Source organism: Pomacea canaliculata, linkage group LG1 (genome assembly GCF_003073045.1).
Source record: "Pomacea canaliculata isolate SZHN2017 linkage group LG1, ASM307304v1, whole genome shotgun sequence".
NCBI lineage: Eukaryota > Metazoa > Mollusca > Gastropoda > Architaenioglossa > Ampullariidae > Pomacea > Pomacea canaliculata.
The window spans coordinates 15,712,930-15,731,919 of NC_037590.1; the positions used below are offsets into that span (position 1 = coordinate 15,712,930).

Here is an 18,990-nt window from a genome sequence, read left to right on the forward strand (position 1 = left end):
CATGAGAGGTGCACTACCGGAGTACGCGATGAACTCTTTCCTTACCAGCTTTGATCATCAATCGTCGTCAGTCGTCGTCCGTCGTCGTCAGTCGTCGTCGTCGTCGTACTCAATGAATAAAGATAAATATATAATGTACTTTTTATATATAAATACACATAAATATAACGCCAGGAGCATCTGTCAAAGTGACGACTGATGGGAAAAGAACAAGAGAAATTTGGCGAAGAGAAGAAAACAAATGAAAGCGCAGTCTCGACCGAAGCGACACTACCAGACAGCACTTGCGATTTCTAGATGTATGTTATTCGAAGAGGACTGTGATAGCTAACCCCTAATCTCCCCAATCGCCCATCCCCCCTCTCTCTCCCACACACCCACACATCTTCCATACGTGCGGATGTAGTACATCAGTTCGCATTCTTACAGTCAGTGTAATGCTCTGATAATTTGAAGAGAAAAATTACACAAACAAGCTATCAGTCATGTAAATGATTTCAAAATAAAATTCTTGCATACCTCGGGAGCAATAATTTACGCTCGATGCCCCACAAATGTCATCAGCACACACCTGTTTCCTACCGGCTGGTGATCAAGGTCGCCAATCCTGTTGTTAAAGGTGTTGTCAGAGCTAAATGCATCCCTGCGTAGGCGGTTTGCTACAGTTTCTCGTCCATGAATTATTTTATATCAACTCTACAACGACTTTAGCTGCGATTATGTTTTGTCTTATTATTCAGAAAACACCGTAGGAAATAGCCATCTTTCTTGCTGTTCAGCACAGTTTGTTTGTTGGGTTTGTTTGTTTGTTTGCTTTTGTTGTTGTTTTTTGTTTGTTTGTTTACGTTTGACAAAGCTAAAATTAGCAAGACAGCGGGATGATCGACTTACATGACCGACATACGGTGGTCAGATTACTTTTTCTTCTTTCTAACCTCATCGGTTTGTTTCATGTACACTCGAAGAGTCGCGGAGGCAGAGTGTGCAGGAAGATGGGTGCAGTACGAAAAATATTATTTTTTTCTGTTGCTGCTGATGGTGGTGGTGGTTTCATCAGGGTTCCCAACACCTGTGGGTGCAAGCGCAGCTGAGTCAGAAATGACCTGGAAAATGTTTCGAGCGTCCAGCAACATGAAATGCGCACCTGGCACTGGTATGACTAGCACCTCTACACATCTAACGATGATGTGGAGATAGTTCAGTCAGATGTTGAGGACAGGTATCAACAGTGCCCACCTGTGGCAGGAGATCGTTGAACTTGCGAGGTATTTGTTCTAGACATAAAAGTGTTGCACTCTTAACCGCGTAACGCAATAAAGAAAAGAAGGTTAAAACATCCACACTAGCCCTGGGTATGAAGGCGCATTAAATCACAATGATAATGCCACGACTGAAGTGCTACCTAAGATTGTCGTTTAAATATATCTTCCAGTTGTTTGGGGCACTGTGGCATCGTTCAGTCTGTAACATCATGCTGGAAATGAGGATAGCATCAGAAACAAAGAAGAAAAAGAAAATTAACCAAATTTCCCTAGTCGTACGTGCTCAGTTGGTGTTAGTAGTAGTACAACTGATGAACTACAACACTCCAATCTCTTTTCTCTCTGTGTTAAAGCTTTGACAGCAATCTTTATTCAACCATAAAGTCAAGCTCTTGTCAACGAATTTCGCGGGCTTCACGCGCGCTAGTACATGTACTTTTCTCGGAGTTGCTTGCCACTGCAACTCTGTTCATGTAATTGTCTTCCCTTTCGTGGTTCCTGTACAAGCACCCAAGCTGGAGCTACCGCCCTCAGAGGGCAAGTCACATAGCACGTCACGAACACGTTGCAAAGATGTAATCATTTTAGGTGACTGCTTAATGTCAACCATCTAATTCGCCGTCAGCGCATGCCACTTCCCAAACATAAACAAAGATGTCTTTGATTACATCACAGAGATTTTACTCACTCTTGAACAGTTTCAACAGAAGAAGAAAAACTTTTCCCATCAACTGCATCAACCTGCGCTAAGTCTGCACGAGTAATTTACTTACTTATTCATTTTTATTTCTCAGACAAAAATTCTAGGCAGGTCAAAATAAAACTCTCCTTCCGTTCAAATCAAAATGTGAAAGGCCTTAACCAGGCTGATAGACATCTACTTTTTGCAGCCTAAAAGAACACATTTATTCTTAATTATATCTGTAGGGAAATAATGTTCATGCCTCAAATAACTAAGTTACTTTAACACTATAACAGAAAAAGTAACAAGGTAGCACCTGATGGTCAAAATGAGTACTATTAAGTTTTACCTAGAAATTCATAAATGTTTGACTTTTATTGCAATTGGCTTGCCGACAGAGAAGAACAAAAAAAAAAAGTTATGATAATATAGTGATGCCGAAAATAATGCTGAGCTCTTTTTTTTTTAATTTATCCTTTAAAAAAATGTAAAGCCAGCATTATTGGGATTTTTTAAAATAGGGGTGGGAAGATCACTATAACCCTGCCCTCCTGCACACACACACACAGAGGAATACACTTCATTCATACTTTCTTAAGAATGAGGAAAAAGAACTGCTGACAATCTTAAACCTAATGCAGTGCATTGCTTTCAAGGGAATGTCAGAACAAAAATCTTCAAATGTCTTCCTTTAAAGGTTTTTCTTTTAAATACCTGCACTCATTCCTTGTGCTCCCACCACAAGATCTGGGACTGGAGTCTTCTTGGTGAAGTGAGCACCTTGCTAGGACCTTCAGCAAAGGTGTCCAACCTGAATACATAGGTGAGGCTACAGATGGTGAAGAAGGGTTTATAGAAGCTGCAGCTGCTTCTGATTCACACATGTGATGGTGCAAACTGACCCCTCCAGCAGTCTCTCTACCCAACGAGCATTAGGAGCACAGATGACAACTTGAAGAAGTGACTGTTCTGTGGCTGTGGCTGTTGTTGCTGGCATCAAGGATAGGAGATGCTGCTGTTGCTCTAATTTCTGCTTCCAACAACGTTGAAGAAACTGGGACAGACTGAGAAGATGACTGGTCTGAATCTCGTGATGAAAATGTTCCACTAGAGGAGGAGGAGCAGAATGTGTTTCTGTCACTAATAGGTCCAACCCTTGACAAGGGCGTGTCCAGCTCCTCACCACACTGCACATACACTTCACCATGCTGCCTCAGATCACAAGCCTCTGTTATTCCACCACCCTCCCTCCTTGGGGTCTCCCTGATGCTCTCTTGTCCTGACCCAGAAAAAATACCAGGTCTGCCTATGCCATCACAGGTGCAGGGTTTGGTTAGCCCAAGCTGCACAGCCAGCATCTCAGAAAGGGTGCCACCTGATGCTGAGGTGGGCATGTCCTCGGCCACCGACAAATATTCTTCTGGAGAGGAAGCAGACAAAGGTGGGACGGCAAGAGAAGGGGTGGGAGCTTCAGGCGAAGGCGAGAAGAACATGAGATTCATGGTCACCTGAAGAGGGAAGCGGATGGTAGTCCCTAGCTGAAGCAGCACCGCCTCCTGCAAGTCAATGAACCTTTCCTCATCACCATAGGGATTATGTATGGTTATTAATGGTTGAATGAAATAAAAATTTGGTTTGTGTAAGATACTACAATTAAAGATACACAGTTTGATTCGAGCATCATCTTTGTGAATGGATACAAACTTTAGTTTCATGTCTTTATATCATGTAATCAGATATCTCTAAATGCTGAATAGTTTTGCAAGTCTTTAAGAGAAAGTGAGGAAATGAGAATGATTGTGCATTTAAGTTTTATCAATTGCTCACGTGGAAATGTACGTGCATGAGTGTCTTTGTTTTCAATGCACACCATGCTTTCCCAAATACATGGCCAAATCGTGCACAAATGTCAGTTATATGTACACATTTATCTTAAACACTTGAAAGCATTGTCTTAAACAAATCCCTCCTATGCTGAAAGAGAGATATGTAGCCAGCATTTCTAAGACCAATTTCATAATGTTTTTCCCCAAACAAGAAACATTCCTTTAAGAAAAAACACCAAACAAATATTTAAAACTATCCAGCACTTTCAGGTACCTCATTAGGACCCAATGTGACAGACTTGATTCCTGTAGTCTTAATGCTAGGGGAGTTATCCTTCTTTCTGATGGGAGCCACATTGACACGAACCATGACGTGCCTTTGTTGCTGCTGGCTAATTGAACCTTCAAATGACTGGCATCCACTGTTACGTTTTACTGATATAGCTCTGAGAGAGCCAGGAAAAAAAATGACATGTCTTTCATCTAAGTACATCAAAATCTGTGTAAGCAGTTAAGAACTGATGAAAACATAACACCATACATGACTTGCAACTATACATTATGCCTGGTCATTGCTCACACTCTAACTATACACATGTCAATCATCCAAGGGATACAATCTTGAAATTCAAAAAAATACCTGAATGATCTGACAAGAAATTGTCTACATTACTTCTTTCTCAAAATGATACCAACAGGATGTATGGCATTCCTAATTTTTTTCCTAATAACATTTAATAAAAGCTCATACATATACCTGTCCCGGCACATGATGAGCAAGTCAAGACCATAGTTATAGCCTACCCAGCGCCAGCAATACTGCAAAACACACACCAAAGCATGTTCCTGATAATAAGCCACTATATTTCTAGCCATTTAACACAATTCTCACACTTACAGCAAAAACAAACTAAAAAAAGTGTAATTCTTCCAGCCTGAGCCTTAATCTCAATTTTGATATCCAAGAATGCAAGAATTTCAAGTATTTAGAGCAAAGAAAAATTAAATAGAAAAGGGAACTGAATGGGACAGGAAGATAAATCTAAATTATAACTGAAGTTCAAAGATAGAAGAAAAAAACATTTGCCTCATTCCATCATGAAGCAGCGTTGTTTTAAAATGAAAGGAAATGTACATCCAGCTGTAGTTCTAAAAAAGAAAATTTTGACACAGGTTTACACACAACTGATGATCACTATTATGTCTACTCTTGTGTCTAGTGGAATTCAACACATTGAGCTTGACCTTTAATTCTGATAACCAGATACGCCAAATTTGTAGCAATTCAAAACAGCCAACAAAAAAAGTCCTAAAAACTACTTAATATGAGAGGTAGATAAATCAAAGTTCAAGTTTACGAGAAACTATTCCTACCTTATTCCACTGTGAAATTGCACCTTCTTGTAAATCCAAAGGAAATTAAGTATATCAAATTGTATTCCCAAACAGTAAATTTTGATATAGGCTCATGCTCAATCGATCATCACTGCAATGTTTAGTCCAACATTCAGTGGGTTTTAATTGATACACATCAAGTACAAATGAATAAACATAAATTATGATGACAAAGAACAACTTTAGAGCCAGAAATCTGTTTCTTGATGGAAAAAACCATGTTCTCAAACCTAATCTGAGAGATAATGTTTCAACAAAAAAAATAAAAGGATCTCACAAAAGTTTAATTACTTTGCTAATACAGTGTTGATTACAACTGTGACAAACAATGGTTGACTGGAGTTTCTCATTAACTACTTACGTCTTGCTCCTGAAGGAGAATGCGACCACATCTCATGGACTCTTTCAAAAACTGCTCCTCACTGACACCTTGTGGACTGTAACCAATTCATAGATCCATAATGTTTCAGTTATACTAATGACAGTAGCTTGGGCGAAAAATACTGCCATGGTAAAAATGATAGTATGTATATATATCTTATGCAATGGATAAATGCAAACAATACAACAATACAACTTTACTGATCCCAGGGGCAAATTCAAAATAGTGCTCGCACTAGCAATAATATATAATATACATGATATAAAAGATATAATATAAAAGTATGTGTTGAAATAGTGTCTCTCACACATTCTCTCTCCCACACACACCTTCCTAACAACAGCAGATACAGTGGGTGACCCAAGGCCACCTCAGGCTAGTACAAGATCACGGACAGTAGTTTCTATAAAGTGAATGGCACGTGGAATAAATAAGCTGCGGTGATGATTGATTCATACAGGCATCGCATACCTACAGCCAGACTGCCAAGAGTGAAAACTATCATGCCAACATATGATCAGAAATAGAGAGGATGCGTGATGCCTTCCTGAGGATTTGCTGATGACATAAGGCTGCTAAATCCCTCTGCCTGATTCCAGTGATCTTGAAACAGATATTAACAAGACTGTTCCTGCTCTTTAGGGAAAGGCTGTGGAACCAAGAGATGAAGGAAGAAGTTATGAGACTTTCAATGAAAGACTGATAGAATTGAGTGAGGATGACAGAGCTAAAAGAGAAAGATCTGAGTTTCCATAAGAGGTATAGACGTTGTTGGCTTTTATGGAAGATCATGTCAGTGTTGATGTCCCATTTAAGCTTGTTATCAAAGAGAGTACCTAGATATATGTAAAAGTCAACTACCTCGATGGCATCATCATGGATAATAATGATGACTGCCTTAGGCCTGTTCTTCCGAAAGTAGAAAATCATTTCCTTTAGTCTATGAGGCAGTCAAGACAAGAAAGTGTTCGTCACACCAGCGAACAAAGGAAGAGCGCCACTAACCTTACTCCTTATAATTTTCTCTCAAGTGATTTCATGATGACTGATGTAAGAGCAACTGGTCTAAAGGTTGGGTACCACTGGAATAGAGGATCCAGCTGAATTTGGGGATGCTGATCATGCATTTATGTCTCTTAATGAACTCTACATTAAATATTCTGCCTTAACCAGATCAGACTTTCTGACTTAGGCTTCATGCAATCCTTAAAACAGTATCAAAGTAAATGTAACTGCCCTTTAACCTCCCAGAGTGAGGCTATTAATAGGTGATGGCTTTTATCAGAAAAGGAGACAAAGTGACTTTGAAAATTCTTCAAGATAACAAAGTGTTCATGTCTGCACTAGGGAAAATGGAGGCAGAATTAAATGAATGTAACTGGGCTGATACATTTTATGTGCCCTTTGTTACTACTACAGACACTCAATGGAGATGGTTTCAGGTGAGAATCTTGAATCTGATCCTACCTGCAGAAATGTCCCTCTTTAAGCACAACTCCTTTTAGTAATTTCAGAATAAAAGAGAATGAAACTATTGAACACCTATTTTGGCGATGTACATTAAGGACTTTGGGGTAAAACTATGGAATATGTCGAATAATTATATTTAGGTGAATTAAAGTTTTGTGATGTAGTTGAACTAGAAGCATTGATAAGGGTTTGGACTTCATTATTCTTTTAGCAAAATTGTTCATATATAAATATAGATTTTTGAAGGCCTTACCTAAAGTGAATAAATATATCCCTTTGCAAAGGTCAAGATTTATTGTAGAACAGTATGTGGGCTCTATTAATAACAAAGTATCTGTTCAGAAATGGTGGTTCCCATTCACGTTATCTAGCATCCCTATTAATATACATTACATGTTTGTTGCATGAATGCGTATGAAAAAAAGTTTCTAGACAGAAGAGTTAAAAAAAACAGCTAGCACATAAAACATTCAGTCACGGGGTTCCCAACATTTAGTAGTGAATAAAAATAATTCTATCTTTATGCCAGAAAAAAATTCATAATTTAAAGCAAGATTATTATATAACTACCCTTTATCAGCTGCTTGTTCAACTTGCAAGTGATGGTACCAATTGAATTTGACAAATGGATCCAGCCAACCTGTCAAAGGATTTTATTATTGTGATCAATTTTTCATAAGAACTTTAATAAAATCTAAAAGATATCATCAAATAACTAATATTGCAATGTGATAAAAAAACGAAAAAAAAACGAAGTCTCTGCATCATTGGCCAAGCCATTAGAACAAGATACTGCATTTAGCAGTTTTTAAAACAGCATTGCAATTTATATTTTTTTTAATAACCACCAACTTTATAGGCCAACAAAGTGCAGTAATGCTTGGTAGGAATAAGGACATGCCATTCTCGGCCTAAACTTCTCAGATGAATGTTAAAAGGTCAGTATCTCCTTACTCAATGGTACAATCTTGTCATCTTTCAGAAGCTGTATTGAAGATAAATCACTTAAAACATAAGCCCATCGCACGTGATCAAAAATGTGGATGAATCGCCAGCCCTCTGATTTTTCCAAGAAGCAGTCAGCGCTTCCTAAAGAAAATAAACACAAAGCCAATCATTATCAGCGAAAGTTTTACACTTGCCAAATAAATAATAAAAATATTGATGATTATATATAGGGGATATATATGACAAGAAAGTTCATGGGATTTACAAAAGGTGTTCAGAAAAACAACAAAAAAGTCACTTTTGGTGCTGGTATACAGATTGAAAAATCACCGTCTTTGAAGCCTTTCTAAAGGAATCTCCAGTAGCTAAATGTCAGAGAGAAAAAGGCAACTAGTTACAGACTACAGGGATCAACTTAATACAATGATTGCCCTTCCTGAGTTTTCCTTTGCAATGAAAGTACAAGTCTAAGAATCAGATGATGATCACAGAGACCTGGGAGGAACTGTTTTACATCTGCATGATTTTAACAAGCAAATCTAAACATACATTTCTGGATACAGGCTGGTAAAGTTGATAAATAGAAAGGAAAAAAGTTGTAAATGGAAAAAAAGAACAAACCCATGGAATACCTTCACTTCTGGTTCGAAAGAATTCTTCAGTATCTTTATAAAGCTGCTCTCTGTTTCCTTTCCATGTTGGATTCATTTGGATAAAAACCCACTGCACGTAAAATTGGAGATATAACCTTAAAACATACAGGCGCATGTGCATACACACACACACACAAGAAGTTCCAAAACAGCAATCAAAGATATTCTAATAAAAATAACATGCAAACAAAATTAATTCCATTTTCATCAAACTTAATGACTATATTTATATATTGTCCTTATTTACCTAATGCAACTAAGCTGGTTTATGCCAACAACACAGGTCTCATCTAGACAAGATATGTTATAACATGAATCTGCTGAGAGTTCTGACAGATCAAAATGAGTTTAAAGAATCCAAACCTTTTTTAGCAAGGAGTAGACATCTACTTCAACCTGCATCATCCATAAATCAGGGCTGCTTAGCAATGACAAAAGCAAGTGTTCCCTGTGGTTTCACACAATAAGATATTTGATTAAAATTTTTGAAGTGCAAGCATTTACAGTTATATTTATAAGCACTTAAATCAGCATATGGCAGAACACAAGGAATGTTTAAAGGTACAGAAGCAATCTCCAACAACAAAATTACTAACTGAATGGTTTTTCATATTTTTGAGTCACAACCAAAACGTAGTCTTCTTTTTTCCAAATTCAGTTTGAAACACTAATACTAACACTTTAACACTATTTTAGACATCCATAGGGAATAGCCTATGAGGAGAGGTGTTGCATGAACTTTTACATGATACCAAATTCACTGTAACAGAGAGAGGTGGCTGGAGTAGCAGTAAAGGTGAAAAGTCTAGCAGCCTAAAGTCTAGAGGCAGTGAACATGTGGCTCATTGTGGCTAGGGCCATGGCATATGGAAGATAGTGCCCAGTGCTCTCACATCCCAGTCTTTATCTCCCCTGCAAGATCAGCTACCCATTTCTCTGGAAAGCTGCTGGAAGGACTGAAGTTTTATTTCTAGCCACAAGCCCAAGCAGGACCCGAGCCAGCAAGCTTCTGCTCCCCAGAAGTTGCCTAACCACCAAGCTATTGAGCCTCATTGGTGGGAATGTTTGCTTGTTTGTTAATGTTTTATGCCATGCCAGCAACTACGGCTATATAACGGTGAGTGGCAGAGTATGAGTTGTGATAAAGAGAATATGATACACTGCTGTACCCACTTATGCATGCACTGATCTTCTTACATATCTTTGGATAATGTTCACATACATCAATTTTTTTCATGCACAGAAAAATAAGTAAAACTAAAAATCCACCCAAACAGCCCCAGAAACTTGTCAACTAACGAGATGTGGCACAGCAGAGTAGCAAAGTTAGGCACCATCAGACAATGCTGCAGCCATGCCTGACACTGTTTCTTGACCTCCACAAGACCATAGCGTTCAGCAGCCATATAAAACCCACAGACTGTCTCTGCTCTGCAAATTGTCATCATAATAAAGAATTACAGATATTCTGGGGTTTTTTTTATGCAGAGTCCACAAAGAAAGTCATAGTAAATGAATACAGTGGACATAATTACAGAAATTACTATTTTCTATGAAATCCAGCATGTTTAGAAATGCAAATGGTAAATGATGCAGTGAGAGCAAAGCATTTGAACTATTATCTTCAACAGTTTTAAAAAGGAGAGGGCAAAGCTCACCCGATGGCACTCTGCATCACAGCTGAGCAATGATCTATCATAGGGTCCTGCATTCAGGACAAAAAGAAAATATTTAGCACACATATCTGTACACAATACAGTAAGTATATTTGCACTAATATAGTACAATAAAACCTATTAAGATTTGGCAAAAATATATCAAAATCTGATCATAACTAAAAGAGGTCTTAATAGGGAAATTTACCAGTCTTTCTTCATTCCAGGAGCCATGACTTCAAAAACCTATCAATTCAAATTCATTTATTTAAATACTGTAAGTAAAAAATAATACCATAATACTTTTGTTGTTTTCACTTTAGCTCCATCACACTTATTTCACCATTGCTGCGCTCTAGATCAGAGCTATTGATCGATACATGCACTATATTCAGGAGGTAGCCATTATTGAGATGACTTTTATGTCGTGAAATAGGTTTGTGACAAAGTTTGGGATTGTATCTAATAGGAGATTGCAATATAAAGGGTCTTAATACAGAGAGTTTTTGTTCCTAAAAGTTCTCAGACATATAACAAAAATGCTGACCAACTTAAGAGACATTAAAAGAAAATAATAAGCTGCAAGTAATTAATAACACTGGTTGGTATTTATATTTTGCATCTGTTAATTAAAATGATAATTTTAATTAAAATCATTTATGTTCTGAATGTAGACAAAACTTAAACTTAACAAAAGGAATCTGAGCACTTGCATGAAGACTTTCAAAAAGCACCACCACACCAAGCAGTCCACTGACACATACCACCAAAGCACATTCACCCTGAAGAATAAATCTATAAGTTTACCAGCTGAAGCAAAGTGGCTGCTGCCACCACTCCCGTAGCTTGCGATGGTTTAACAAACACGTTGTCCGTATACAGAGACTGAAGAACCACCTTTAGGGCTGCAACAAAGATAACTTTTTATTTAGTATTAAACAAAAAGCACCTAAAGTGCATTCCAGAAATTATAATAGTAAAGGGATAAAGAAAATCCACCTGATGACGATGGATGCAACTGGAAAAAACGAACTTTATAGATGACCCAGAATCACTCTCTCATAGCGATCAGGAGATGCAAAAGACTTCTATTGTGGTAAGCATATTTATACATATTGAACTAAACATACAAAAGCTGAGGGCAAGACCATCACAAGCATCCAAATGTAATCAGTGGCAATGTGTCAGAAGAGGTAGAAACTTCTCCTGACTTGGCAATATCATTGAAATGCAGTGTGAAACAGACATCAATATAAGGGAAAAAAAACAGAATAGCTTCTTTTTAGCAGCTGAGAAACACGTAGAGATCCAAAATACTCTTTCAGCATGCCAAGGCAGAGATGTCAAGCATATGAGACACTTTTTGTAAAAGCAAAAAACAAATCCCACTTTATCAACACCTGCTGGATCAATTTGCCACGTGCACTAGATTTTTTATCCAAATTAATCTATTAACGAAAATGACCCTTTGAAGAAAAGTCGGATAAAGAAGAAGAAATTATGAAAAGATGTCCTAAGGCAGACTGCCCACATTTTCTGAAAGTTACACACATTCCTTGACAACACCAATCTGGTACAAACAAGGCAAGATTAAAAACCAAAAAAATTTTTTTTTTTAAATATTGGATTCTTGAAGCAGAAAATGAAGTGTACCAAGAGCTTATCACCTAAGAGGTACAGTGTATTGTTGATTCTAGTTTTATAAGGGGGCTGGTCATTTCACCCCAAGACCATATCGCCTCACAGCCTGAATCAAATCATCTCAGTTATGTCCATACTGTTCCAAGTAAGTTTCCATCGTCCCAACATCTAAAGCTGAATCCCCCAAGGCCCAAAAGACAAATTGATCGCTGATCACACAAGATGCTATCAACATCAAATATTACCAAACAAGCCATATGTTGTTCGAACACTAACAGCGGCCTGATTAATATTTTCACTTACTTTCCTACTGCCCTGGGGGGATTTTGCTTATGGTGATTACACCATCTTTATAGTCTCTTTGGTATGTGCATATAAGCGTGTTTTTTCATAGGGCAGTGTTTGCGTTTATGCATTGGTGCATGGGAAGTTTTTCATTTTGTAACAGCTTCAGTTGGTAATTGTAAAGCATGGTGAGTCTGGCACTGCCTGGGGTACAGCACTAGGTAAGTTCTATTATTAGTATTACTAATTATTAGTAAAAGTATTGTTCCACATCTATAAAGATGTCTCACTTCTGAAAAGAAATTAACCCAGAAACAAGATCGAAACCCACAATTCTCACAGTCAGTGAAATATTCCCCACAATATTTAACCCACAAGGAGTCCATGATAATGTTAATAATTACAATTTTAATAGAACATATTTTACATAAAAGAGTTTATAATATGGGAGGAAGGGGAATTAATGCACAACATTACAGAGGCAAATAATGGCTTTCCCTTCTAAAATTAAAAGGAAAAACTATATAAAAATTTCATGATAAGGTTTAAATAAGTACCTTCCGATGTAACATTCTCATCAGCTATTTCCATGTGGATGGCTGATTGATTAGACTCTATCCAAGGTCCGCTGAACATGCTCTCAAAGTACTTGCACTGCACACATTAGGAACCAAACAAGGTCAACATTCAATATTTTACAAAGACATTAGCAGAGCATCTACACCAACCCACTAATAAAAGATTTTAAAAAAATTGGAGGGGCGGGGGCGGAATAGGTGTTTTACACTGAGCCAGCAACTAATGTTATGTAAACAGATGCCATGTGCAGAGAAAGAGCAGCCTGCCTGAAACAAGATCTGAATCATGTACAGCCAATCTTCATTGGATTGATGACAAAAGCTAACCATTGCACCCCTGGACTACCAAAAAAATACCAACAAAAAACTGAGATAGACAAAAGAGAAAGTATTAAAAAGTATTCACATGATTACAAACAATATACATGCACAAAAACTGCATGCACATGCATGTATTCTAATGCTCAAATGCATACCTGCATGCTTGCATATGTGCATGCAGGGTCATGCCTGTATAAGTCTGAAATAAGAGGCATACAAAAGTCAGGCAGACATGCAGGGGGAAATATAGCAAACATCTATGTAGCAAATATAAAAGCAAATATATACAGAGAAAATACAGCAAAAGAAAGTCGTGATTCATGGTGGAATTGAACTTTTTACTTTTAGAACAACAGTCTATTGAAGATTTTCAACTTATCAAAATAAAAATTATAAGTGGAAATAGGTGTATCAAAAGATAAGAGAAAAACTCTTTTGCTACCATCTGTTCATTTACCCAAATGATTAAGACCAATTATTTTATATTTCAAACTCCTGACATGATCTACACATCACAGTGAAGGCTAAAAATGTGGAGCAGATAAGAACTTACAGCAGTAAGCAGACTAACAGTGAAGTAGGTCCTACCACAATTTTTCCATAAATGGAAATCTGATAAGACCATAATCCTTGCATGTATATATAAAAGAAAATGTTCTCAGAATATTGGACATCAACCTTACAAGTGACACTACAATGCATGTTGCACTCCTCCTGGTTTTTGCTTTTGTGGTATGATATCATAACCTGTGTATACATATTATTTATTACTATCACTGTCACAGTTGTGCTCATAGCTTGATGCTATTTATGTCATGTCACTAAACGTTTTAGTTGAAAAATCCAGCTGGCAAATGCAGCATAAAATGGGACCTTTAAGGGTTACTTAGTACTAGATTTATTTAAAACCTATGCTTAAAACAGACAGGATAATCTTTTTCCAGGGCTTTTCCTTTGCCTGCACAATTGACAGTGAATGTGGTGATGATGAGTGTTGTTTTATTGAAAACCCTATGATTATGAGCAAGCGAGCTGCAGTCGCTCCAGTGGACAGCCTCTTATTGCCAATCAGATTTACAGGTAAATACATCTATTTTTCCAAATTATTTGACAAACAAATAAGCAAGCTGATAAGATGGAGGTTAAATATGTCTGAAACAAGTGAGACAGATCAGCAAAACTGGAAATGTTCTGCAGTGGTTTGCAATGTGTCAAACAGTTCAGCCTATGATCAGTTACAATTTTCAAAAATACTGCTCATTTTCATGCAATTGCATTCCCTTCTGAAACCTGGTGGGAAAACCAAGTTGTGCTGCTATCTTTATATGCAGTGGCTGTCTTTTAGGGCTGCTATGTCTGCTAATGTAGCAAACAGGTCTCTCATCTGGATATTTTTTTAGTGTGCATTTCATTCTATTAAACACCATTAAAGCCCAAAAATGGAATAAAATTATGAAAAATAGTAGTTTCGATGAATAAAATGATAATAACAAAAATATCTATGTAGTATACCAACTGACTCACGTAGAATGAAAATAAAACAAGAATCATCTGCACAAATTCTAAGATCTTTTTTTCACAAAAAGCTTATCATCTAGTCCTGTGTCATTTCCAAGCTTGCTTTCATATGGCTATTGGGGTATGATGCTGCTGACTTGCTTGCTGCTGTTGGGCAGCAGTAGATTATCTACCTTATATACTAAGGATACACAAAATATTTCTACAGCTAATTTCAAAGCCTGTCACATATGTTTGGTATAAAGATACTTACAAATTTGAGTCTGGTCACAAATTATGACAAGCTTTATCAGAAAAAATGAACTCACATTACAGATATAAAAAAAAAAGCTTCAATCTAGATTGTTTATACCATACATTTTTTTTTAAGTTTATCTAGCTCACCACTGCAGCTGTTAAATTGCATCATCTCATTGAAGCCTTCTTGTTTCTTAGGAAAATGCACACCAAAACAGGATGAAGGAAAGAGCTGTAGTGGCATGTACTCCTGTGGATGTAAGGCTGGCCTTCGCTGTCAGATCAGCGAATTGCAACTATTTAAAAGAGTGATTGCTTATTTGCCTGCTTATTGTATAAAGGATACTACAGTCTAAAGTTCTGAGCCATCTCTTCGTTCAGAACCAAGTCTGAAACTGTCTAACCCTAAATTTAGAAGGTATTATTGATCTACATAAACTGCAAGGGCAAAGACTAAAAACTTGCTCCTCTAATTCCAGCCACAAAAATTTAAAGCCAAATCACATTTTAAAACTCAAACAGATACACATTACAGCATGCTCTACATATCTGGTGTAAAATGGTGCTGCAAGCACTCAAGAAGACTCTAGCAGAATAACTGTCCATCACAGAATAAATTCCATCAATCTTTTTTCAATGGTCTCAACATTTACATTGATTAATTAAAAGTGTTGATTTTTTTTAATACAGTTTTTTTTAAAAAAGTCTATGTCCTCAAACAAATGCTGGCTTAATAAAGAAAGTTCTGAACCATAAATCTGTCAGTACTTTGTTAACTGATGAAACTCTGTTAAATGCACACAAACAAACAAAAAATCCCAGTGTGTGATAATTAATACATTAACACTATTTATGCATGCCTACAAAAGCACACATATGTGTACCTATGCAAGTGCTATTTGTAAGATAATGACAATACATCATGCTTTGCACCATGTTTATTATTAGCTGTTTCACATTGTCAGCAACTAAGACTACACACCAGTGAATAAGTCCAGCCCTGTAAAAAGCTGCCATATCTAGGGAGAAATTAAAAAGCCCAGAGGGCAAAATCCAAACCCGTGACTCACTTCCCTGACAGTTCTCAGGCAAATGTTCCACAGCTGCAAATCAGGACAGCCCTAACTAACATGACCATGCAGCCAGTCATTTTTTTGTCAGCAGCAATGTGAAATATATACTGTGATGCTAATGTGCTCATTTTAAATGCATCCTAAATTTTTCAATTCTTTTTTAATCCCTTTCTGTGTTGCTGCTGTTGTTTTGGGGGTTTTATTTTGTGTAACTGGTGCTTGAAGACTGCATATATCAAGCAAAGATGACTGGATCCACACAAGTCTCTTTTTTCATGGGTTATGTTTTGGCAAAAGCTCAAAAAGCAACTGATTGACAGGTATAAATCATTTTAGAATATTTTCTTATAAGTAAAATTGTAAATATTTAAATTTCACCTATGACCAGTGTAGTGATAGAAATGTAAAAAATCATAATACATTTTTGCATCTATAGGAAAATAATGAACATGTATCTTTACATAAGCAGGGCTTCTGCTTACGCAAAAAATTGCGTACAGTACGCATTAAAAGTTCGGAGGACCCCTTCAATTTTCGTCAATGGGGTCCCCTTCAAATTAGGGCAAAGAACAGGGACCCCTTAAAAATCTGAAGAAGGGGTCCCAGGGACCCCAAAGAATTTAGCCTTAGTAGAAGCCCTGCATAAGTGTCCATTCCTCCATTTATAAATATATTTATTATTTTTATGGCTAAAGGTAGGCAGTGAGGTTTCCCCAGTAACCTAGCCCATAGATCATATTACACTTATACCTGTTGGAGATCTCTACTGAGATTCAGAGCTTTCACCCATCCTCTTCTTCTGAGACACATCTTCACTTTTCCTAAAGAACAACCTTAACCAAACATCTTTACTGTTTTAGTTCAATATGTGACTAAATATGGTAAATTTGTCATATGAAATTATTTGCTAAACAGTCACCTATTAGACCAGACCTGGGCAAAGGCCGGCCCGCGGGCCGGATCCGGCCCGCCTCCTGTCTCTGACCGGCCCGCCCGCCAGTATATATACTATACATACAGTATTGGGTAAAACTGAGTTAACTATATTAGTCTGGCCCTCTAAAACCATCCCAATTTCTCATGCGGCCCTTTGGGAAAATTAATTGCCCACCCCTGTATTAGACAATACCTGTTTCTATAAAAGCCTTAAACCTTCCTGTACAGTACACATCTGTGAATGCGAATGTCTTCATAGCTATAGCTCAGTTGTGTTGATACACCTATATTGAATGAGTTAACCTTTTACAGTTCAGAGTATCTTGCTCAACTATTGAGTAAATGTGGTTTTACAACTATAAGTATGACTAAAATGTAAAAGGTACAAAGCTCTGATAGTTTTGCTTCTATCATCAACTGCACCTACCTGACAAAGGTATAGCTTATGAAGGCGCCACTCCTGACCACAAGCAACAATGGTGACATCACTGTCCTGACCTTCCTCAAACAATTTTTTGAGAATGTACTTTGCTGTTGATTGTGTCCGTTTTCTAAAATAAAAAATATGACATGAAACCCAATAAATATAAATAATCTAAAAGGTAAAATATTGAGCTCCATAGCCACTGGCCAGAGAAGCAGTGAACATAAGTGATTCATCATATCTAAGGCACGACATGTGGAGGATAGAATCCAACCCTCTCCTGCCACCTAAACGTTCCCTGCTAAGTCTGCCAAATTTTACTGGGTTGGCAACAGGAATTTTCTATCACAGGCCAAAGCCTTTTTATTTAAAATGCCAAAAATGGCAGACACTGACAAGTGTTAGGTCATTCAAAATTCATGATTTTAACTTTCAAGCTCAACTTCTGAATTACTTTCACTATTTATATATATATATTTTTAGTCATCTGGCTATTTCCATATTTTATATTTGACTACACGACCATCACCTACCCAAAATCTATATATATGTATGTTTGTGAAATAAAATAAATGAACTGTATTTTTGCAATACAACTTCAAATAGGAAAGTTTATCCCATATACATTCTGCAGTCTATTTTCGAATTGAAGACTGCAGATGTTTCTCCCCACAGACTGGGACCGTCTTTAACCCAATAATATGTTTAAGTTGGGCAGAGCTTCGGACAATCGCCAGCAGGTTTTGAATAAGTGATGACGATGTAGTCAAAAGGAAAACTATGCTGTAGATCCTTGTCGATCACGTGATATAACACCAAAAACTAATTAAAAGTACGTCATATTTAAAATTAAATAGAGTACAATGATAGGACGGCACTGACGTCGATAAATATACAGGACTGTAATACATGACAACCTTTTAGGGGTGTGTTCCAAGGATGGATGGTCACATTGCTCAGCGGCGTTTATACTGTCCGGAGAATTCTCTTCCGTTCTTCTCCTTTTAACTCCCCGTCTGACATTGAAAGTATCCAGTGTGTTGCCCATTCCAAATACTTTTATATGTTGTTTGTGTATGTACTGAAAACAATAGCATAATCACAAACCAAACAAGACAAAAGCTGGAAAGTTACAGTTTACGCCCGAGCATAGCGTCTGTTTCACGACTTCCGGTGGCGACAAGGGGAGCTACTCTCAACAATGTTCGTTTAATGGTGCGTGTGGGTTGGTGTATTACTTTTATTTTGTTTGCTGATACATTCAGCTTCTATTTCCTGTTTCTATTCTAGAATGATTAAATAAACTTGTATGCCTTTTCATTTAGTAAAAGCATTACTACGCAATCCACGAGCAGTAGCAACTGGTTGATTTATTTAGTAGGAAAGTGCTTCCTCCTTGAGGTGATTTCGAACAATGAGGGAGGGAGAGAAAACCGGGGAAAACCCCTAACCCTGCGAACAGGTGTCACATACAGAGTGTCCAAAACGAGATCTGAATCCTAAGTTTCTCACTGCAATGATGACAAGCGAGTGTTTTAAACATTGCACTACCGAGCGCCATCTGCAACTCTACGTAGGGCTCACTCTGTTCAATCCACGAACGTGCATAGGGTATGCAGATTCATGGTTCAATCTTCAATGGGATTGTACCCGATACCTTAGCCGTACCCGAACCTTAAAGTGTCGCGTATGCCAGCCGAGTTG

At 37.4% G+C, this 18,990-nt stretch overlaps 2 protein-coding genes across 3 annotated transcripts; one reads left to right on the forward strand and one right to left on the reverse strand.

Moving 5' to 3' along the window:
• Nucleotides 1-1,921: 1,921 nt before the first annotated feature.
• Nucleotides 1,922-18,475, reverse strand: LOC112569088 (germ cell-less protein-like 1). Of its 2 annotated transcripts, XM_025246760.1 has the most exons (14): nucleotides 18,204-18,475; nucleotides 17,290-17,413; nucleotides 12,757-12,853; nucleotides 11,081-11,178; nucleotides 10,277-10,323; nucleotides 9,918-10,049; nucleotides 8,982-9,066; nucleotides 8,598-8,688; nucleotides 7,972-8,106; nucleotides 7,588-7,657; nucleotides 5,527-5,602; nucleotides 4,528-4,589; nucleotides 4,045-4,216; nucleotides 1,922-3,500 (listed from the first exon to the last, which is right to left on the reverse strand). In XM_025246760.1, the coding sequence occupies exons 1-14, from the start codon at nucleotides 18,332-18,334 to the stop codon at nucleotides 2,877-2,879; spliced, it is 1,944 nt and encodes a 647-aa protein (XP_025102545.1). In that variant the 5' UTR covers nucleotides 18,335-18,475; the 3' UTR covers nucleotides 1,922-2,876. The 2 variants fall into 2 exon arrangements, with proteins under 2 accessions (XP_025102545.1, XP_025102554.1); XM_025246769.1 differs by lacking the exons at nucleotides 17,290-17,413; nucleotides 18,204-18,475 and adding an exon at nucleotides 16,677-16,751.
• Nucleotides 13,691-15,610, forward strand: LOC112569097. Its single transcript, XM_025246783.1, has 3 exons — nucleotides 13,691-13,830; nucleotides 14,043-14,178; nucleotides 15,052-15,610. Exons 1-3 carry the CDS (start codon nucleotides 13,795-13,797, stop codon nucleotides 15,207-15,209), a joined length of 330 nt encoding a protein of 109 aa, XP_025102568.1. The 5' UTR covers nucleotides 13,691-13,794; the 3' UTR covers nucleotides 15,210-15,610.
• Nucleotides 18,476-18,990: the final 515 nt, after the last annotated feature.